Genomic DNA, 22,903 nt, shown 5'->3' with positions numbered 1-22,903 from the left:
GAACGATTTAGATGGATGGTTGCCATGGGCACCAAGGGAGGAGCCAGGCTCCACCCGCCTCACGTGAGATGAAGGAGACAGGCGTTGGTTCTGTTTGTCTGAGTGGCTGGACCGAGGAGAACCAGGGTCAGTTTAGCCATGAAGGGTACCGGTTTGAGACAAGCTATGTGTCACCCACAAGTTCTCCACGTCCTGACAGAGTTGTGCTCCTTTGGGGCTGACATCTAACTCCAGCAGGTAAACAAGACCAAGCACAGGGATGAGGGACAACTTGAGAGACTACACAGGGTCTGTGAGAAAAGTGCAGGAAAATCGCGGGGCTTGCTTTCCCGCTTTATTTAAAACTGTCACCTTGCTCTAGGAGAAATGGTGCGGGAGACTGAAGCCGAGAGATGATGAAATGGGTCTTTTTTCTCACCTGTATGATGTTTAGCATCCTGTGAGAATTCAGTAGATAAGTTGATGCTTAACTGTGGTTGGACAGAAGTTAAGAGTTTGTTGAGATCTCAAGAGTAAAAATATAGAAAACGTAGAGATTCAGAGCAAGTAACAACCACTTAAAAAGCTGGTCTGAGAATTAGGTGTCTTGAATGTTGTTGCAGGAAGAGCCTGAGCAAGTAGAAATCTTTGAAGTATTCCTGGAAGACACAGTATTTGACAAAATCTCAGCTTGGAGGTTCCCGCACGTTAGCGAGTTTGTGGCAAGTGATATAATTTCCCTGTTTTCAAAGCTCGTGCAGATTTGGAAATATTTTCAATATAAGATGTAATTGGTTGATGTCCGAGATGGCCAAGACTCTTGCAGCTGTCTGAGAGTTGAGAGACTTGATTTGGAAATTGGGATTGCTGGAGAGTTGAGGTCAGGGTGAGGCAGGGAGAGGTGGGTGGTTTTGAGGTAGCAACAAACTCTTTTTTTCCCCCTCTCCCTTTTCATCTTCCTTCCTTTGTTTCCCCTTCTATATGCTACTACTTCTCAGCTTTACTTACTTGTAATTTAGCAGCTGGTTGGGACAGGGTTACCCAAATTGGAAGCACCTTCCACCCGGGTGTGTGTTCTGTCGACCCCTGGTGGCCACAGAGGGGATAGTCATGAAGCACACCCGTAAGGCAGTGGCTGGTGGGTGCATTTTCTGGGCTATTTGCACTATAGATTTCTGGGTCAAAAACATTTTAAAAAGTTTCTCTTCCCACTCTAATCATGCATTTGTGTTTTCTTAAGTCCTTCAGTTTCCCGGCCTTCAACACCTAAAAGTGACTCAGAATTGGTCAGTAAGTCTGTGGACAGGACAGCGCAGAAGAGTAACTTAGAGATGCTCTGGCTTTGGGGAGAACTGCCACAAGCCGCAAAGGTAAGTTTTTTCCCCTTCTCAATTCTGCCTTGCCCTGAAGGTAGTTTCTAAAAACATGAAATGAACACAGTCTTTTCTTTAAAGAAATTTTATTTCATATTTCAACATAGTACAAGAATATTGGATTATATTATTATATATCAAACTTTTTTTTTAATATTATAGGAGAGGGCAGCTCTTTGGAGAGTAGATCTGTTGAGGTTAAAGCTGTGGATTCATTCCCTTTCTAGGTTATATTTAGCTTTCATGGAAAATGCTGATTTCTCTGCCCACGAGCCACAGTGCTGACCTAGCCAACCATCTCTACACACTCATGTCATTTGTTGCTGGAGAGACGGCATGAAAGTGCAAACTCATCACTTCTTCCAGCAGAACAGTTCTGACCACAGATCCAGTGTGGCGTTGTTTTCATTTGTGCTCGAAGCTGTGAAATCAGATACAGAAATGCATCTCCTCTCCCTGCTTTCTAACCCACAAGTTGCGTTTGGTTTTTGTTTGGATAAATCTTTTCCACCACTGGAAACTCCTTGGAGAGGTAGAAGTCAGAAATGCTGAAGTCCCACTCCGTGAACCAGCCACCAAATCTGTACTTGCTCACGTTGTAGGGGTAAACTTTACTGAAATAGAACACACATGTAGAGAAGTGCCCAGATCCCAAGTGCAGAGATCAATACATTTTCACACTGTGACTGGGTGACTTGCACGCAGGCCAAGAAATGGGCCTTAATCAGAACCTGGAAGCCCCCTGACCCTTCGCAGTTTCTGTTCCAGCTGACCACCCCCAAGGATAAACCTGATCTAGCCTCTGACGGCAGAGATTCGTTTTGCAAGATTCATCATGTTGTTGTGTGTAGTTGTAATTCACTTATTATTCTCAGTACCACCAACACCCTGTTGTGTGAATACATCTCCCGTTCTCCTGATGGACGTTTGCGTTCCATCACTACTCTCACTCACTTCTGGTTGGCAGTCGATGTTTTATATGAGAGTTCATTTGCTTTGGAACTGCTATTCTCGGTTTCCAGACCTTCCGACAGGTAGGGGAATCACCAGGTGACTCCTGAGGCTCCTTTGTCTCCTGCAAAGTGTGGGGCCGGGTCTGCAGATCTTCAACTGCCCAGTTGTCCTTTGGTTGACTCAGTTTTTCTCTGACCTTCTCCCTCCCTCTCCTTCCCTGCCCCTTTGGTCTAGTCATCTCCACACAAGATGAAAGAGTGCAGCCCACTGAACAGCAGAAAAATCTGTGATAAGATGCACTTTCAAGCCATTCATAGTGAGTCTTCAGATGCCTTTAGTGACCAGTCGCCGACACTGGCCGGGGGACCTCCCACGCAGCCACCGTTAGAGCATAGCAAGCCGCAGACAGAGATGCAGTTCGTGAACGAAGAGGACATTGAGGCCCTGGGAGCAGCTGCCCCACCTGTGCCCACGATCGAAGAACCCAAACCCCTCTCTGCCAGCGCCGCCCTGGCCGCCAGCAAGGTGGACTCGCCTTCGAGGAAGAAGGGTGAGAAAGCTGGCCCTTCCCCGCCAACTCCGCCAGGCACACGTGGTGCCCTGCAAACTCCAGCTCCTTCCCTCAAGAATTCAGAGTACTTCAAAGTAGGAACAGCCCGTTTGCTCCTGTTTGGGCTGTGCCCTTTTGCTGGTTACCTGAGTTATCAGAACTCTGCTGTAGAAAGTCCGACCCCAGGGAGGCCTTGGGGATCGTGTCGTGAGGCCCTCACAGTACAGATCAGGGGTGCGGGGTCCAGCCCCCTCTGGGACTCCACAAGACACTGATTGTTAAGCTAACCTGCACCACTCTCCCCTTGCCCCCAGTTTCCCTGTAGTGCGTGACCCTCTTTTAATTTCTGCGTACCGTGTGTCACTATTTTAAATGATCGTTTGTTTTTTGGCCAACTTCCCTACTGGAACACACGGGCTCTGTGAGGTCAAGAATCTTCTCGGCCTGGCTCACCTGTGTCCTTGGCACTTAGTGGGTGCTCCGTTCATACAGTTTAATGCACACCTGGTTGCTTGTCCAGAGCAATGTTGTTAAGCCTGTCTGTTAGCCATGTGGCTTTGCACAGGGTTCTAGGTTTGTATAAATGGATACATGATTCTCTGACAGTAGGAAACAGGAAGTGTGCAGTCACGGCGCCCAGGGGCTGACGATGCACCGTTGGGGATGCTGTGCTTCAGAGTATTGTTGGGGAAATGCTTAGTGAAAGTGATATTATTCAGTAATAATAACATCAAAACCAAATTGATACCAATAATAATAATCATAAAAATAATGGTAATTGTGTCAGTAGATTGGATGCTTAGTACCCTTCAGGCCTCCACGGTCGGGAAGCTGAAGTTCAGCAAATCGATGACTGGCCACGGCCACAGGGCTGCGAGCGGTGGAGCCTGGGACCTGGCGGTGGTGCTGTGCTCCTGTGCTCCAGGTGGGGCGCTTCTGAGCCAATCCGCACATCGTGCTCACGCGCTCTTTCTAGAGACACCCAGAAGTCTGTAGGTCTTTTCTGGGAGAACGATGTTCTGATTTGACCCGTTTGCTCTTTCAGACAAACGAAGCAGACACCTTGGTGCTGACGGCGTCTACTTGGATGACCTCACAGACATGGATCCTGAAGTCGCTGCCCTGTATTTTCCCAAAAAGTAAAACGTCTTTTCTTCGTAGCATTTTCTGCAATCTGTATGTTAATCTGCAAGTCCATTTTTTTCCTTATGTTTGATTGGAAAGTGAGTAAGAAAAGGTAGCAAGTGGCTCACGTTTCACTGTGAGGAGCAGCCATAAGAGCAGTGCACTCTGTAGACGTCCGTGTGTGGACGTAGCCCCGGGGCTGGCTTCCGAGCAGGAATGCAGGCACGAGGCCAGCTCCCCGTGGCACTGAGGTCACGTCACAGTGGTCAGTGGCCCACAACCCAAGTCAGTGGCAAAGACCCTGTCCCTCCCTAGGGGAGAGTCTCCCGTGGCCCGTCTTTCGTTCCCCCAAGATTTGTAGGGAGGGCCCTTGGAGGGTGATGACAGAGGCCTGAGGCCCTTAGGACAGGATTCTTCCTCCTCAGTCCATTTCATGTGTGTTTAGAGAGGATACAGGGGGACGGACAGGCTAAAAATGATTGTTTTCTCTCCTAAGGTAACACATTTAACTTGTCTGTCTTTGTCTTGGAGCTTTGATGAAAGTCTGTCTGGTGGGGGATGTCATCTGCTCCTCTAATTGCTGGGGTCACTTTATGTCCATGTCAGGCCCCAGACAAGGACTCAGTTTCTGCTTTTGCTCTTCCCAGCGGAGACCCTTCAGGGCTCACAAAACACGCCAGTGACAACGGAGCCCGGTCAGCCAACCAGTCCCCGCAGTCCGTGGGTAGCTCGGGCATCGACAGTGGCGTGGAGAGCACCTCGGACGGCCTGCGGGACCTGCCGTCCATCGCCATCTCCCTGTGCGGGGGCCTCAGCGACAACAGGGAGATCACCAAAGGTACCTCTGGCGGTGGCGCTGGTCCTCGAGCCTAGAGCGCCCCCTGGTGGCCGCTCGTCGGAATGTCTGGAAGCGCGGCCTCCTGTGATCCATTCAGGCCACAGGGAGCTTTTTTCTGGTGTGATTAGTGACAACCCCTGACTCACAGCTGCTAGCTGGCAGGTGGCTGCCCTCAGGGTTCTGTGGGTCACAGGTGGCCCCAGGCGACAGCAAGGCCACTGGGGTCACTCGCCATCAGGTGTGTTTGCTGGGCGCAGTGCTGCCTTTTGGCCCTGAGCTGGTCCTGCAGGCGTGTCTGCGGGTGGGAACTTAAGCACTGGGAAAACTCAGTGCGCTGCAGGTGTGGGGGAAATGCTGTGGGTCCTGGCAGGGGAGGGTGTCCGAGCAAGTCCTGGGACGCTTCCCAGCTGGATCTGGGGGGTGCTGGCTTAGGGAATGAATTAATGCATAGTGCCCACCCTGTTTATAAAAGCGGTTTCTCAGCGTCTCTTGCCAGTTACGTGGTGACATGGCCCTGAGACCTCAGTCGGTTCACTCAGCTGTTCCAGCTGATGCACGTCTGGACCTGGGTGTCCCTCCCCTCTGCCCCACCTGGTCTAGGCAGGTCACTGTGCTTTCATTCACAGCCTTGTCCATCCTCACGACCACCGAGGAGGTGGGCGTGGTCTCTGTCCCCACGTTACAGCTGAGGGGAGTGAGCCTGGGCTGATGAATCACTTGCTCAAGTTCACACCAATGACTGATTTAAACCCAGGTAGCCTGACCTGACCTCGAGTCCTGCCCCGCATGCATCTACTTCTGCAGGTGCGTGTGTGTCCTGGTTCCCACACGCCTGCTCCTCGCGTAAACATGTGCCCTAATTAAGGGTGGGCTTCCCCCACATCCTCCGACTGCCCCTGCCTCCCCTCAACTCTGCAGACTCTACCCCCAAGACTAACTGAAGCCCCCTTTACAACTAGATTTTACGGGATTGTCTGCACAGTTGGAATGCTTGAACTCTCAGAAGACAGCTATGAATATGAGCTCGTGAAAAACAGGCCTGTTTTTTGAACCAGATTTTCCTTACATTTTCCCCTCTTCCCCACGATTGCTTTCACAGACGCATTTCTGGAACAAGCTGTATCATATCAACAGTTTGTGGACAACCCTGCCCTCATCGATGACCCCAATCTCGTGGTGAAGATCGGAAATAAGTAAGTTCTTTCTGAAAGTCATTTTGGCCTTCGTGGGATAACATCTCAGCTTCAGGATTTCAGCTGTAGAGACCTAGACGTTAACCTTCAGGAATGAATACGATTAAGTCTCTGTTAAAATCTGTTATTGTCTCTTCACCATTGGCTGGATACTGCGCTGCTACAGAGTTAGCACGTTGACGTAACCACAGACCCTGTGGGTTTTTAGTTCACCTGCACTAGATTTTGCAATGGAACGTGTGACATCACTGCCTTGGCATGTGGCTCTTGGCTCATGTACTGCCTAGTACTCCACACCAGTGTCACACAACAGACTGAGGTTCCACTCCTGAAAGCTTCGCCGTCTGAGGTCAAGGGATGTGCACGTGTTTTTACAGACTGTTGGCAAACTTTTGTCTCTAAAAGGAAGTCCCAGGTGTTCATGTGTTAACTGAGGGCATGAAGCGTGGCAGGAAATGCCCAGCACGTTGGTGGCTCGATGCACAGCGGGGCATGGGCTGCTCTCAGCTGGCCACAGGGTCACTTGCCGCGTTGTCTCTGCTGCTGCCATGACGTCTGCTTGGCCCCTCAGTGTGGCCGCTGGGGGTTCAGATGGAGGAGGGGCTCCTGCCAGGGCAGGCATGTAGGGGACCACCAGAGGGGTTGGCTGCAGGACTGCGCTCTTTACTGACCCAGCTGGAGCTCCAGAGCCTCCCACGAGCACTTCTCAGGACATGAGAAAGGTCGTCAGTCTGAGCTTTGGTCTTCTGACGTCTCTTCACTGTTTCCCGTTAGGTACTATAACTGGACCACAGCAGCGCCTCTGCTCCTGGCAATGCAGGCCTTCCAGAAACCTTTGCCAAAGGTGAGCTTTAACACGAGAAGGAAAAGGGACACTAAAAATCATGGCTAGATGAATCTGGGTGATTGAATTGAACTTTTATTTTAGAAACCTGAAAGTTAGTGACATTGTGCTCTTTGGAAGTTCATGAGTATAAACATCAGGGGTCTCCAGTCTCTCTCTGGCATCTTAAGTGTCCTTCCCCTTCCTCCTTATCAAGGCAAAACCTCCCAGTTGCGGCAGTGCTGCACCAAGTCCTGCCTCCTCCAGGATTCCTATCCCAGCATCTGCCGTGCCACGGACACAGGCGGGCAGAGCAGATGGGTGCGACCATCAGAGCCCAAGGCCAGTGAGGGGAGAAAGGTGGGAGCAGACGGCAGGCTTGGGTGCAGGCAGGCGCCATGTGGATGCCAGGTGCTAGGTGCCATTGTCAGCATCAGGCATCGCTCAGCCCAGAAGCAAGCCCTGGGCCGATTGGCCGAGGAGGAGTGAGTGCAGGTCCTGGGCGGCCGCTCGCTGCACGTGAGAGCAGGTGGGTGCCTGCAGGGAAGAGGCGGGGGGAGCGGCAGCGGCAGCTGCGCTGCTGCAGGCCACCCTCCACCCCTGCTGTCCTCACCCCCGTGCCCGCATCCTCCTGCCGACGGTTCCCGCGCCTCGCCTGGAACTGACCGTTCTGCAGCGTTGGGTCTTTCGGCTGAGGTCGTGTTCTCCAGAGTGTCTCTGATTTGTCCCTGCCTGGCTCTTCACAGTGTCCATGGCCCAGGACAGATGTTTATGTTCCACGTCTCAGCTCTTACACATCAGTGAGGAAAAAGACCAGTGCCATGGAAATACGATTATAAAGGATATAGGTCAAGGGATGTGCACGTGCAGAGAAAGAACTATCTGGACTCTTGTACTTTAAGAAATTGGTCTTTGTGGTAGGCGTTTAAATCTTTTGATAGGTTGTCAATCATTTTTTAACTCTGTTTATGATGTTTATCTAATATAGAAATTATTTCTGTATGTAGAATTTGTCAGTCTTATATTTAGTGGCTGCTGGGTCTTGTATTGCACTTAGAATGGACTGGTCCCCATTTCTAAAGCTTGTGAAAATACGCCCCGTCTTTCCTTCTAGTACATTCTTAAACCTTTGATTTATCTAGATTTTATTTTGAGAGTAATGAGTGAGGTATCAGGAACCGAACTGATTTTTTTTTCCCCGCTGGTTATTGAATCAGGATGCTTTGGTGGCAGGAAACAGGGTGACTGCAAATGGCTTAAATAATAGGGGTTTATTATCGTACATAATAAGAATCCTAGAGGTTGGCTGTTTGGGTCTTGATGAGTCTGTGTGAGCATCCCTGTGCTTCTCCTGGCTTTCCCTTTATGATCACGAGAGACTGTTCTACACGCCATAGCCTCAGACAGCCACGTCCCAGGTAGGAGGGATAGAGGCAGACTGCTCACAGTTCATTGGCCACAACTTTGTCACACAGTCACTTCCAAGCCAGTTTTTGGCTCAGGAGTGGGATGTTATGCATGGTGCAGACCAGTCAGGGTCCTCCTCTGAAATTGGGCCTGCCTTCCCAAAATGTAGTGCAGTCTGAGTCTTGAGCAGAGTTATGGATATGCTGGCAAGAAAAAAAGGGGATGATTCACCCAGGGAGGCAACTGATAGGGTCTGGCAGGGCTCCCTGGTCATCCCAGTACCTTTCATGACGTAACACTTTCCCCCACTGATAGGCAGTTACAGCTTTATCATCTACTACGTTCCTCTGTGAGTTTAGATTTGTTTCCGGACTTTGTCTTCTGTTCCATCAATATGTTTACTCCTGCCCCACTGCATTCTCTTAGTCACTGTAGCTTTTAAATATATTTTAGTATCTAGTAAGGCTTATGCCTATTTATTATTCTTCTATCTGTGAGTCGTCTTGGCGATTTTTGTTTGTTTTATAATGAACTTTAGAATCAGTTCGTCTAGGTCTGAAAATAATCTTGTTAGGTTTTTTAAAAATTGGAGTCTTGTTACCTTTCTGGATGAGATAGGAGGAGTAGGGTCATTGACATCTTTATGAATTGTTCTGTTCATGATTTGCTTTTTAGTGTATTCAGGCTTTCGTTCGTGTCAGGGATTTTTAAATGATAAAAAGAAGCACACTTCAGGCTAAATATGTGAATTATTTCATCTTGTCACTTACCTGCAGCTTGTTTGGTTGAAAGACTTAAATCTTTTTTTCATTACCAGTTGAGGTATCAGCTACTGGATAGTTCTGTAAACCAAGGAAGGGAAATGAGATAACATTCACCCTGGTACTGGAGTTAGCCTCAAGATGTATATTTTGTTCTTTGGGAAAAAATTGTTAATTAATATTTAATTGTCTCCTATTCAACTTGCATTTATTTAGGGCAAGAGTGTGAATTTTCTTTTTAATTCTTGAGGTTTTAAACCAAATGCATCTATTAATGTTCAGTTTGCCAAAATTTGGAAGTTTACATTTACTAAAAAGATGCTGCGCATTTTACCTTTTGTTTAAAACTGTTTACCTAGACCCCTTATTAATCATTTCATTTTTTATTTTGTAATCATCATATTGAGAATAACAATATCTTAAAATCAATAAACTACTTTAATTTGAAAACTCCTGGTCTGGCTAATCACTAATGATTTTTCAATGCTTTCTTTTTCTGTTGTTGTTGTGTTGTATTTTATTTGTTGTTTGTTTATTCCTTTAACATCTTCTTAAGTCTTCATGCTTAAGTTACCTTAATGTAATTTTGGACGCCATTAGGTTTTGCTTCTCAAAAATTTTTAATCCACAAATAGTATGTTGTGTTCTCTCTGATTTTTTTTTTTAAATGTTACTTTAATTTGCATGTGCGTGTCCTTTGGTTTGAATGTGCTAAGTTGATCTTTTTTTGGTTCCATTATTTATGTTACCATCCATTTGAAACAGGCCACGGTGGAATCTATCATGAGGGATAAGATGCCCAGGAAGGGAGGAAGATGGTGGTTTTCATGGCGGGGAAGAAACACCACAATCAAAGAGGTAAGCCTGGAAAACAGGAGCGTTTCTACGTAGCTCAGCAAAGTTGAGTTTTGTGTAGCGGGGTCTGTTTTCATGCTCGTGTGTCACCCTGAGTGTGCAGGAGGCACACTTGAAGCAGGAAAACGCGCCCCAGGATGAGGGGAGGCGGAGCAGAAGGACCCGGGGAGTGAGCAGAGAGAGTTGGTTTCACCTCCTGGCTCTGCTGCCTCTGAGCTTGGAGGCCGTGGTCAGGTCACTCGCGCTCTGCAACATTTCATCTGCAGAAAGAAGAGAGTCAACCTGATGCTCACATTTTCCTTGAAGTTCCATGTCTTCCTGTTGCCGTGGGGACAGTCTTTCCGAGGTAGACTTACAGCAGTGGACCAGTTCTCACTAGTCTTTTCCCTTCAGCGGCGTGTTGAAATATACATGACCTTGGTTTCCGTTTCTATAAATGCCCGTGAGTTTTTCCAGGTCTTTGCCGGCCTCTCCACCTGTTTCTTGAAGCACTTTGTTTGCTTGGCTTCCAGGACAGTGTGTCACCTGGCCTTCCTCCCCCAGGGGCTGTTCCTCCCCCGGCTCGGCCCCTCTAGAAGTGGGTCCTCAAGGGCTGTCTCAGGGCCTCCTCTTCTGCCTCCACTGCCTGCTTCTCCCCTGGCAACCTCACCCACAGCCACGCCATGACTCCCTTTTTATTTCCAGAGGAGACACTGTTTTGTACTTACATCCCTTTATGTAACCACTTAGGTAGACATCTCCATGTGGATGCTGCACGTACTTTTTTTTTCCTTAAATGTTTTTATTTTTTAAATTGTTTGGTGGGAGGAGCTAATTAGGTTTACTGATTTATTTATTTTTAGAGGAGGTATTGGGGACTGACCAGGACCTTGTGTGTGCTAAGCATGCATTCTACCCCTTGAGCTATACTCTCCCTGCCCCTTCACGCACTTCTAACTCGTCATTTCTAAAATCAAACCAATGATCTTCTTGTGAATTCTTCCTTTTTTGGACCATAGTCAGAGAATGGCATCCCTGTCCATCCATAGCTGGACACTTCCTTTTCTCTTCACTTCTCCTATCAATTTACCATCCTAAACATTGCTTGGGTTTTCCATTTCTCTTTATCTTCAGCCCCACAAATCTAGGCTATCATCTTCTCTCCGACGATTGCTTCCAAATGGCCTATTTGTATCCATTCTTGCCCTCTCTTCCTCATTGTCTATAGTTGCATTGGTCTGTTTAGGATAATGGTCCAATTTATATTACTTCCTGCTTAAAATGTTTTAGTGGGCTCCCAGGGCTCTTACAATTAAAACCAATGTCCTTAACATGGTCTACAGAACTTGTGTATCCTAGCCCCGCCTCCCTTTTGCCATTCTCTCTCTGCCCTCTGTGCATTGGCCTCACTGGTGAAAGTACATTCTACCCCAGGACCTTTGCATGAGTTACTTTCTCTGTACAGTGTTCTTAGGACCCCTCCCTCCCCTCTTAACTTAATTAACCAGCATCTCAAATGGGCCCTTTCTTGGCAGGTTAGTCTGGTCTGCAGTTCTCTGCTCTCATAGCCCTGCCTGTGAACTTTTCCTTCACAAACTTTGTCGGTGTTTATTATTATACATTTATTACTATGATTATTTGATTAACATCCCTTTCCCCTCCAGACCCTAAACTCATGGAGGCAGAGACTGTGTGTGGCTTTGATCCTTTGGTGTTCCTAGTGCCTGTGTTGCACCTAGAGCAGGGATTTGGCGGATATTTAAGGGAATGCTAATTATACTTTTGGACCATAGGGTGAAGAAACCCCAAGGACAACAGTCAAGCTGATTATTATAAAAGTAAGAGGTGTTCCAGGGGCTCAGTTTGTTTATTTCATTAGTTCAAAAGGAAAGAGTCTGTTGGAAAGACTTTATCAAGATAAAATTGTTCTTTGGTGTTTTCTGTTAGTGTGCCTGAGTTTTAATGATTGTTCATTATCTCCAAGGGGCATAAACATGTTAGAGTGAGCATATGCTTTACTTTAGGAGACTTGAAGCATAAAGAGCCTTTCTGAGTCTCTTACAGAGAGCAGAATGTTCTAGAATTTAGGCAGAAGGCCATTTCAGAGACCTGTTTACTGCAGAGTATTCAGATTCTAATTAGTTTGAATTGAGGGGAATGAATGCCAGCATGAATAAGGAAGAGCTATTAAAAACCTCTTCAAAAACTAAAATACATTATTTCAGATAGATACATATTTTTGAACTAATACGTATTTTTAGTCTAATGAAGAATTGTTGATAGTGGTGGTTAAGTTACCCACCTCAATAGATTAAACATTCCTGGGCCTGTTAGCACATCAATTATTTGTGTGCTTATAAAAAGCTAAATAATACTTGAAAACAGTTTGTACCCATCATGTGTTAAGCTGGTCACCCTGTTATGTTGTTTCTGTCACTCATTTTCTTTATTAACGTTAAAAACGTTAACCTTCCTCCTGACCAAATGACCACAGATGATGAGATTTGATTGTAAAGCCTTTGTCCTTTGATACCTCTTTCTGGCCTCTGGTTGACTTCCTGTGACATCTGTGGGGCTAGTGGATGTCTTCCTCCCCCCTTGCCTGCTGGGGCCAGGCTCTGATTCACCTGCAGCATCTCCGGGGTCCTCATGGCAGCTTTAGGAGATGGAGCTTTTCACCCTTGTGCTGCTGATGAGGAAGCGAGGCTCTGAAAGGTTCCATCACTGCCCCAGGTTCCTAAGCCAGAGAGGCAGGACTGGGCCTAGAGCTCTTAGAATTCCAAAGCTCTTTTCATTAACGGAGCATCTTCTATTAATACTATGCAGTGTTGAGAAAGAGAATGCATCCATGTTTTTCTCAAGCAAAATATGGTGTGAAAATATTTTCAGGCATTTCTATCAGCAATTATAAGAAAATATTTTGAAAGCCCTCGCGTATCCAAGCAGCCCTCGATAAAGCATTTGCATAAGCTACAGTGATTATGAAGCTTGGTTTAGTGCCACAGACACTTATGGAAAACAGACTTATTTCTGTCAAAAATATTTCTCGGCTTAATTGTAGACTTGTAAATGAAGGAGGGACTAGGACCTGCCATCCCTGAGGGGTGTGCCGCTGGGGAAGGCCCTGGGGCTCGCCCTGGGCCTGGGGGGCCCATCACAGAGAACCAGCTGCTGCGTAGGTGTTTCCCTTTGGTGTGAGCGTGATTCTTTCCCGTCTTCTTCTCTAGGAGAGTAAGCCAGAGCAGTGCTTGGCGGGAAAGAGCCACAGTACTGGGGAGCAGCCGCCGCAGCTCGGCATGGGCACCAGGTATGTGCCAGTCATCTCGGGGTGGTGCGGCTCCGTTCTGTGTCCAGCCAGGGTCACGGCATATGCCCAGCAGATGCTGATAAGTTTCCCTGAATAGCCCAGGCCCTGGACCCAGACAGACCTGGGCTGCAGACCTGGGTTCCAGCCCTGGCTCCGTCATTTACTCTGTGACCTGGAGCAGTTTACTTAAATTGATGTCCCCGTTAATCAGATGGAAGCAATCGCTCCCTTAGATACCGAATTTCCAAAGTGAATGTGAGGCTTAAGTGGGATACTGTAACTAGAGTGTCCGTCGTGGTCTCGGCATACGACAGCCCTCAACGCACAGAAGGCAGTAACTGTAGTGGTCGCGGTGGTCAATGATGCTGATGATGTGGCTGAACCACAGCGTTAACGATGACATGAAAACAAGTTTCCCTTCTGAAGGAACTTGCCTTTTTTCTATAGTAAACACTTACCAGGTCTTACAGTGATGCTTTTCCAAGTATTGATAGGGGTTCGTATCACCTTGAATAGGAAACATTGGATTTTGATAATACGGATCCACATTAGTAGTGTTTTGTCTTCAAGGCAACCTAGTCATGTGCAATTTGAGGTAACTTCTCTGAGGGCAGTGCCATCGCCACTGATTTGATTGTGAGATTACATACTGACAGTGATCTGAGCCAGTGTAACACCTTTTACATGAGACCTCGCCTTCCCGTGCTTAAGAAACCCAGGATTGCATCTCTTATTTGACAGGCAGAAAATGCTCATGTATTCATTGAAGGCAAGGTGCATCTCTTAATCCTGTTTGTACCTAGGAGGCCAAGAGCCTGACACAGAGCGGATATTTCTCACGTGTTGTTGCTGTCACTGAAATAATGAGATCTCCCCAGCACGTTGTTGATTCATTGGAGGGGCGGGCTTAGATTTCGAGTTCTTGGATTCATTCCTGGCCATAGCTCTGTATCTTAAATTATTTTATTTCTAGAATTTATTTTTGGAAATAGAAAGCCATGGAAGTGTCAAGTAGAAAACAGTCTGATTTCTTTATCATCCTCTGTGGGGAAGCGTGTACAGGAGCTGATAAAGCTGCTTTTGAAGAGGACTCTGCCTGGCGGGGCCAGCTCTTGGCGGGGATGTTACTGGGAGACACCCTTTCTGTTCCCCTGGTGGCACCCTGGCCCTGCTCCTTCCCACTGGCCCCTCTGTCGTCTGCACTGACGGGAGCAGGGCCCTAGAGCTCGTGTGCTTCTTTCCTATTCTTCACTCCCCATCTCTGGCTCAGTCTCTGGGAAGGGGCTTTCAAGCACAACTCTCTGGGTATCATCTTGAGTGCACCTGGAATCTTGAATGTACGTTGAGTGAGCTTGGAAGGGAGAAGGCAGGTGTGTTCAAGGTGGAGCTCGGGCTGAGGCTGTGCAGTCCCGAGTGGGTGGAGAGCAGCCAGGATGGGAGCCAGTGGGTTTTCAGCAAGTGGTGTTGACTCGTAGTCGTGGGGAGCAGCAGGCTGTACACAGCGGACTCGGGAGTCAGGCTTGGAGTCCTTCTCTTTGTATCTGAGTGAAGGAATAAGCATGATGGCCGTGCCCAGAGCGGCCGAGGAGGGGCCACAAGCAGATGCCAGCCTTTCTGTTCCAAGAAATTGAAACCAGCCGTTCGCAGCCCTGAAAGTGCCCTGCTCTCCTGGGACTCTTTTTGAGAACCTCTCTATTCTGCAGTAACTTCCAAACACAAAAGGTGGCATGAGCCGGGACATTTTCGGCCTTCTCTGTAATCTTTGACAAATTCATCAGCCCTTCAGCGTCTCCTCCTTCATCTGTGACGTGGGGATGAGCATGACACCCACACCGCTGACGCTGGCTCATTTAATCCTCCCAGCAGCTTCATGAGAACGGAGATCCAGGATGGAAAACCCGACGGCCACCCGGGCTGTGCCTGTGGCGACGGTATCGGGACGGTCAGGAAGGTGGCTCTGTGGTGACCCAGAGGACACATGCTCAACCTAACCGTGCAGTTTCAAATGGTTTAAAATTATACTCCACTATATGGCCAAATGCAGGATGTTTGCCAAATCCACCCTGCAGTATGCCAGCCTGAGGCCTGGGGAAGTTGGGCCAGAGGCTCAGAGAGGCTCTGGCGGGCCAGAACATGGTGGTGGCTGGTGCAGGGTCCGTAGTCCCCTTTCCAGCAGCGGCGTGGCGGCTCCTGGAGGCCGCGGGGTGGGCCAAGGGTGGGGGCAGGACGCCTTGGCAGCTCTTCCCTAGTGGGAGCATCACCCTGCACAGTTTATTTGAAGCTTTTCGGATCTTCTTAGTGTCTGATACGATCCTATTCAGACGTTGACAACAGTGCTTCTCCCGATTAACTAGAAATAGTTAAGACTACAGAGCATGCTGTCCTGGTCACACTACGCTTCTTGATTAAACCTGAAAAATGAAGACTTGACTTCTTTGAAAAGGATTTAAGGTTTTGCAAAGTCTTCATATAAAGTTCTTTTGAGCAATGTAAATCTTCTCATTTTTGCTGGTGTCCTAGACTTTTAGTCTCCTAATTAGATTCATGCAGTTGACTGAAAAAAAAGCGTTGGAGTGCTCTGCTAATTGACAGATTTGTGATTGACAGAACAGTCCCTGAAGTCTCATAATTGAGCAAACAGCTTGTCACCATGCAAGTCATTAAAATACCACTGAAAAATGTACACTGACAAGTGCTAACTTAGTTGCTGTTCACAGCTCCTGAACACAGACACTCGAGTGGGATGGGCCCTTTTGTTTTGTGCTGTTGCTTCTTGTAGACGCCGCAGAGCAAGGGGTGAGGGGCGGGGGCTGGGGTGGCCAAATTTGCAGGTGACCGTGTACTTGTCCTCGCCCGGCACCACCCGCAGCCAACTGGACCGCTCCCATCTCAGTTTCTGGATCTGTGTTTTCCTTTCTGTGCTCCCCCGAACGTGGCATGCATGCTGCACGGATTTAGGGTTTTGGTTTTTTGCTTCAAAGCAGCAGATGGAAATAACAGCTATTCTGCCTTGCTTCCGCATCCCACCAGCAGAGGCACACATCGATCTGTTGTCACCAAGAGCTCTGGTTCACATTTGGATGTCATTTCACTCCAAACTGTTGGCGCGGAGCATAAACATTTGCCAATTCAATGAGGGGCCCCGCAGCCTCCCCTCCTGAGTTCCCACCCAGGCTGACTGGCTCCAGGACCACGCCTGCCCGTCTTTGGAAAACCTCTAGGTTATTGGTTCAGAAGTACCAGCGCCGTTCGTAGGATCCACAGGGGTCGGAACCGGAAGGCACTTTTGTGTCATTTTACAGGTGGGCCACTGAGGCCCAGAGAGGGATCCTGTGGTCTTGAGGCCTTTCCTGGGACTCATGTCTCCCAGTCCCGTTCTTTCTGTGTGTTATATGCCAGCATCCTGAATTTCTTGGTGGGTGGGATGCTGTTTGCTCCTCTGCATTTTAAGATGAGGAAATTAGATCTGAAAGAAAAGTGATCTGAGCAAGGTAACACAGCCTGAAGTCCCTGGGGTTCAGACCCAGGCTTCTCAGGTTCTCACTGCTGTGCCAGCCCCAGTCCACCTCGAACCTGGCCATGAGTGTTGTTGATTCATCCATGTGGAGGTTAGGACCCCCATGGACCAACCGAGCCCATGTGCTCTGTCTCTGTGGACGTAGTCACCTGTTCCCACACTCCTTCACCAGGGCTGTGTTCCGTTGATGTCTGTGACTCCAGCCCATATTGTTCTGAGCAGCTCCTGGGGCCCTGGTCCAGCTGCTCTGGACATCCTGGCATTGCACTTGTCCTGCTGTGTTGTGTTTAGACAGAAAGCCCCCAGGAGAGCAGGGGCCAGGCTGTTTGCTGGAGCCCCCACGCCTGGCAGGGTGAGCCCCAGTCCGCCAGCCTGCAGCCCACAGCAGCCTCTTGCAAGGCCCGCGAGGCGCTCAGTGGGGTGGGGTGGGGTGGGGACTCATTCTGGACGTGGAAAGAGCCAGTAGAAGGAACAGAGAAGCGGGCTGCTGGGTAACGGTGTCCTCCCTCTCATCTGCCCGAGTTTGGGGCAGTACTGGATTGCAGGAACTGCTTCTGGAATGAACACGTCGGGTAAGATTGCAACAGGTTACATAGGAAATACCTGATCATTTTCTGGTGGAAGGGAAGAGGAGGTAAGGGGAAGACGAGGGGGTAGGAGGGCAAGGTAAAAGCCCACTGAGATAAAAAGATAAGATGGACCCCCCATGTGCATCAGCCTTGGGTAAAGGGCTGTGCTGAGCAGGACGCTTTGCAGGACAACGTGCACCCGAGGAGTTGCGACGTGCCTGCTTCGGGGCGCTCAGCTTTCTTCATTTAGCCTAATACACGTTTATGAGGCACTTGGTATGGTGTTTGGGCATTTTTAAAGAGAATTGTCCTGAGAGCAGATCGAGTGCTGCTGGGCTGGGGGTTACGCTGCAGCAGGATATGAATCCAGGGAACAGCTAATTCCTGAGATGCTTTATATGAGCTATTGAAGGGAAGCGGGCCAGCTTCCCACCCACACCTCCTAGCCCCCCACGAGCAGAGAAGTGGCCTGTGGATTCTGTGCAGCTGAATAAGGTGCAGCCCTGGCTCCTGGCAGCCCGCTTAGGGATTCTGGAGGAGGATGGCAGTCTTCCGTGGCTTCGCTGGCACTTGCTTGTAGGTCCTGGGGCCCCAAGTTTGGAATTGTGTGCTTGGAGACATGCGTCCAGGGAGCTGGTCAGTTTGGACATGGGGAAAATTTGGAGTCCTCGTGCTTGGCCCACAGCCTGGGACAGGGGAAGAGGAGAGTGTGAGCGTCCTCCCAGGCAGGAAGGGAGTTTAACCCTGCTTGTCAGGAAGGGGAGCCTCTCGGTTACAATAGAGTGGCGACCGTGAGTGAACAGGGAAGTGAATGAGGAGAGGCGCCCTCATGAATAATTCAGGAGGCGTGTGAATGGGGGTTTAGAGGCAGCTCACTGATGAGTGTCGGGGCATATGGTAAATGACCACCCAAGAGACAGCACTCAGGAGAGACCCCACTGACTCCGTCATTGATTCCGGCCTAATGCATTTTTAATGGCTACCCAGATGCATTTCCTAATTGGTGATTACATCACCGTGTGTTCCAGAATAAAGCATGAATCATCGTCCAGTGATGAAGAGCATGCAGCTGCCAAGCCATCAAGCACGAGCCACCTCCCTCTCTTGTCCAACGTCAGCTACAAGAAGACCCTGCGGCTCACTTCCGAGCAGCTGGTGAGTGTCCGTTCTTCCCCTGCCGTGTTTGTGGGGGGCGCGGCCGCCTTCCTGCTCTCTGGCTCCTGGTACCCTCTGCCGCCTTCCGCAACCTCAGGTCCCCCCTTTGGTGCCTCATGGCTTCACTCACCGTCAACTCCCATCCAGGCCCCCCCTCAGCATCTCGCCCCCTCGTCTCCTGGATGCAGCGCTGGAGGCTCCTGTTTTCAAATGTTGGAGGAGGGCAACCTGAGGGAGCGAATTTTTCCTGAGGTGTAAATGGCAGATAGACCAGAATCTCGTAGGGCTCTTTCCACTTTAGAGGGCTGCTTGTTGAGCGAAAGACATCCCCTGAGTTGGGGGGGATCAAGCACTTGTGAAGGGACGTAGTTTCCGATAGCAGGGGGTCATCCTGGTCCCAGTATCCTCTTTTGTGAGGATGTACCAGCAGTTGTACTCAGGCCCTTCCTTCCCTGGACTGTTTCCCACAAGCAGACGGTGAGCAAGGGCCTCTGCTCTTGCTGTTGTCCTAAGAGTTCTGCGGGGCCAGGTTCAGCTGTGATGATGTTTGATGGGAAAAGATGACAGATGGGCCGGGCACCCCGCAGCCCGGCAGTCCCTGTGTGGCTGCGGCAGGCGACCCAGCCAGCAACGCAGGGGGCGACCCAGACTGGCTTCTACTGGAGGGTCCCAGTGCGGAGACTCAGAACCGCCAGGAAGGGGTTCTGCTGTCTGAGCCTGGTGTGCTTTCCTTGGGTCTAGACTGTGTGCTTCTGGATACGAAGTGTCCCTGATGATGGAGACCTGCTTTCTTCCAGTTTGTGTCAGTGTAATAATCAATAATCATGGTCGTTTCAGGCAACATATTTCCACGCTTGTCTTAGATCCGTCTCCCCAGTCACGGCCCTTCATACCCAGTCATGCCTGAGTAAGTGTGTCCTTGTCCGGAGTCGTGATGTCCTGTGGCCTCAGAGTCTGTCACTTACCCTGTGAGACGTGGCGAGCGGTGTTACCCGTGGGCCGTGAGGGGAGCTGGGGCTAATGCTGCCCAAATCCTGGAAAGACCCGTCCTTATCCAGAGCAAGACTGGGAAAGAAAGAATTGTACGGTGGCCTAGGGCGGTGACTTAGAAAAATCCAGATCCAGCTTCTTATGGAGCGGAAGCCAAATATCCCTCCCCTTGGGTCTTCCCCTCAGACACAGAGTTCATGTTTTTCAGAAAAGCCTGAAATTGAAGAACGGCCCCAACGACGTGGTCTTCAGCGTCACCACGCAGTACCAAGGCACGTGCCGCTGCGAGGGCACCATCTACCTGTGGAACTGGGACGACAAGGTCATCATTTCTGACATTGATGGAACCATCACCAGGTGGGTCCCACTGGCTCGGCGGCCTGGAGCTGGAGTTTCAGATCCTCCTTCTGGGGCGTCGTGGGGCCGGTGCAGCTCAGTTTCTGGGGCAGTCGGTGCTGCTCCTGGAGTCGTAGCTCCTTGAATTAAACAGCTGCAGTGAGGGCTCAGGGCTCGCTTCCCTCTGGGCTCTGTTCCCTGCTTTTGTGGCTTGAGTGGGTGCTTCTGGAGCACACGTTCCTGCGTGGCCCTTTCACTCTGGTTTAGCAAGTCAAGGACTTGATGGATGATCAGATCGAAGGTGCCCTCTCAGATCTTAACATCCCTCCACAAGCATTCTCGTGCGATGACTTCAGTTTCTGGTTTTCTATCCAGAGAGCAAGCAACAGATCTCACCTGCATTTTTCGTGATACACGTACGGTGCGAGGAATCGGGGTAGACTTTTTTTCCCTTTTCCGATGCTATCTTCACTTTATCTTTCTCGTTTCTGTTTTTGTTTAGATCAGATACTCTTGGCCACATTCTGCCCACCCTCGGGAAGGATTGGACCCACCAGGGCATTGCCAAGCTGTACCACAAAGTGAGCCAGTGAGTCGCAGCCGCGGCGCGTGGCCCTCTGCACACGGAGCCTTTCCCGCTGGGCTGGCTTACAAACGCGGGTGCCCCTCAGTGAGGGAGGGTCGGCGGGGGGGTGGTGGAGGGTCCTGAGCGCACGGTGAATCCCACCAACTCCAAATTTGAATTCAACATGCAAAAGGCAAGAAAGGAAGTGATAGGGGAGTTGAAAATGAGCGGAGAAGGAAGATGGTACGTTGGGGGAGGGATTGAGGTTCCATTCACGCCGCAGAGTGTCAGATGATCGGATGAGGAAGGGAGTCTCATGTATGCCGAGTGATTTATTTTAGGCTAAAAAGGTGCAGATCCTGAGCAGGTTTGGTGGGCAGCCAGCAGCGCATGGCTTGCCCACCTGGCCCGGGGGGCCCCTGCTGACGGGCCCATGCCAGGACGTCAGGGTGGGGGAGCAGTTCGGTGGCTCTCTCGTGTCGGGCATGTGTCACTTCGCTTAGTTCTCATAGTACCCCTGAAAAGCAAGTTATCATTTCTAAGCTAAGAGAGTTATAACAGTTTGTCCAGGTTCCTGCAGCTGCTAAGAGGCAGAACTCAGTGAAACCTGTGTGGACCCAGCTCCCAGCCCGTTGCTTCTGCTCTGGTCTGTCTCCAGGGTTCAGAGCCCAGGGCCTCCCCGACACTGGCTTGTGCTTAGTCACACCTTGTCTCCATCTTCCTGTGAACTAGAGTCTCTCATGTAAGTGAAACCTCTCCTTCCACGGCTCTCTGTCCTCCAGTTACTTAGGGCGGGGAGGTGCCTTGGGCTGATGGGGTTCCCGCCCTGACGTGCTCACCTCTGGCCCACGGTGGTGGTGACGGTGGCGATGGGGGACAGGCAGTCAAAACTCTTGCCGGTACTTTGAGCACAGATGAGTGAAGTAGACTCCCCTGCTCCTCATCCATTCATTTATCCAGCATTTATTGAGCGCCTGTGGTGTGCCTGGTCCTGGGACAGGCGTTTGGGATGATGAGGAAGTAGACCCAGGCTGGCCTCCGGACCTCGCACTCCAGTGGGGGCGGGTGCCCGGGAGGCCCTCACATCCCGGTGGGATTGAAAGCTTCTGATTTCTTAGATGCCCGGCTTCTTGGTTTGACTTTACTTTTCTATGTTTCATCTTTAAGAGGTTATAAAAGTAATAGGTGCTTCTTTAAAAAAATAAAACGAATAAGAAAAACTAGAGAAATGTAAAAATACAAAGGTCACATCTTCTTCCTCCTGCCCCATCACCAAGCTATGTTACAGGCTACAAGTACGTTCTCCACCAGGAGAAGTACTGTGACCAGCCTGGTTCTGTCTGTATTTAAAATTCACTTACGTGCTCCCCACCCCCTGCCGCGTGTGCACATTATTTAATAATAGTATTTTTCTGTTTCATTACATGTGAGGTTTACCTCATTTTTCTTAACCATGGTACAAAAGTCTATGCTATGGATAAACCGCACTGTATTTAACTGGTCGTCCGTTGATGAACATGGCAGGTAGTTTCCAGTTTTTCACTCTGTCCAACAGTGGTGCAGTCAGCGTGTACAGAAAGGGTTTGTTGTGTCCAGTGAGCCTGTAAATAAGTGGAGAGGGTACAGCACTTAGGGAAGAGCTGCAGGGTGGAGTCCGCGAAGTAGAGTTGCCGGTCAGAGGCTGGGCACGTGGGAGGGTTCGGAATGTTCCCGAACTGCCCCCTGAGAGCTTCTGCCAGTCCCGCACCTGTGGACGGTGTGTGCAGAGCCTTCCCACAGCCTCCCCACGGCCAGCTCTTCACTTCGAAGGATTAATCCACTGATGAGCTGCCACAGTGGCCAGACGCTGAAACCTGTCTCTACTTTGAGCTGAAAGAAACCCTTGGGGTCAGGATACCAAGTGGTGGTTCATAGCCTGATTCATTTTGGTTTTTGGAACATACATCTATTCCTGTCCTTACTATAACATTAGGGGAAAAAAGAAGCCACTATTACTGCTGCTGCTATTTTTTTAGTTTGGATTTGTGTCTCTCTTGAGTTTCCCCAAAAAAGGTATCTTCTTGAAAAGTAAAGTTGAGGGATCATTACTTCATTTGCTGAATTGATTTAGAATGGTTCAGATCTGCTGGTGAGGATCCGAGAATCACAGAGCACTTGAGTTACCGCAAGGAAGGCGCTTGACACTTACTCGTTCTCCGAGTTTGGTGTGTGTCCTCAGTGGCGCCTGGCCAGGTAGCCCCATGGTGTTCAGGGCACTGGCTCTCAACGCAGCTCGGCCGTGGCCTCCGGGGGCTCTGGGAGGTGGAAGGCTCCTCAGTGTGGCTCTCAAAACCCAGCAGTTTCGGGTCAGCCTTCTGCTGGTTCCTTATTTTCTGCTGCTTCTCCCCAGACCTTTTTGTGTGAATCCAGGCTGCCGGTTCCCCACCCTGGCTCTGTTGTCCCATCTTCCTGCCTTTTCACGTCATGATGGCTTCTGCTTGGCCTGCCTTTCCCTCTGATTTTTGCCTCTTGTGTTTTTTCAGCCTGAAGTGCCCGGCTCAGACACTGTGGTCCCCACAAAGCCTTTCCAGGCCAGAAGTGGAGTCCCGGTCAGCTCTCTTGTCCTCCTCCTCTGGGCTGCCTTTCAC

At 49.7% G+C, this 22,903-nt stretch overlaps 1 protein-coding gene across 15 annotated transcripts in view; it reads left to right on the top strand.

Annotated features, from left to right (window-relative positions):
• Positions 1-22,903, top strand: part of LPIN1 (lipin 1) — an 81,873-nt gene that overhangs the window by 43,656 nt on the left and 15,314 nt on the right. For 10 of the 15 annotated variants that reach the window (XR_012059224.1, XR_012059223.1, XR_012059225.1 and 7 more), the window contains 12 exons: positions 1,220-1,349; positions 2,541-2,856; positions 3,902-3,995; positions 4,629-4,819; positions 5,919-6,012; positions 6,787-6,856; positions 9,769-9,861; positions 13,065-13,144; positions 18,259-18,385; positions 19,584-19,732; positions 20,214-20,300; positions 20,935-21,018. Coding sequence is in view for 11 of the 15 variants with exons in the window: in XM_072938192.1 (XP_072794293.1) it covers positions 1,220-1,349; positions 2,541-2,856; positions 3,902-3,995; positions 4,629-4,819; positions 5,919-6,012; positions 6,787-6,856; positions 9,769-9,861; positions 13,065-13,144; positions 18,259-18,385; positions 19,584-19,732; positions 20,214-20,300; positions 20,935-21,018 (1,515 nt within the window). In the remaining 4 variants the exon portion in view is untranslated. The remainder of the gene's footprint in view (positions 1-1,219; positions 1,350-2,540; positions 2,857-3,901; positions 3,996-4,628; positions 4,820-5,918; positions 6,013-6,786; positions 6,857-9,768; positions 9,862-13,064; positions 13,145-18,258; positions 18,386-19,583; positions 19,733-20,213; positions 20,301-20,934; positions 21,019-22,903) is intronic. The other 5 variants (XR_012059226.1, XM_072938198.1, XM_072938201.1 and 2 more) reach the window with 1 other exon arrangement.

This window comes from Vicugna pacos, chromosome 15, assembly GCF_048564905.1.
Source record: "Vicugna pacos chromosome 15, VicPac4, whole genome shotgun sequence".
Lineage (NCBI taxonomy): Eukaryota > Metazoa > Chordata > Mammalia > Artiodactyla > Camelidae > Vicugna > Vicugna pacos.
This window is presented reverse-complemented; position numbering and strand designations above follow the sequence as displayed.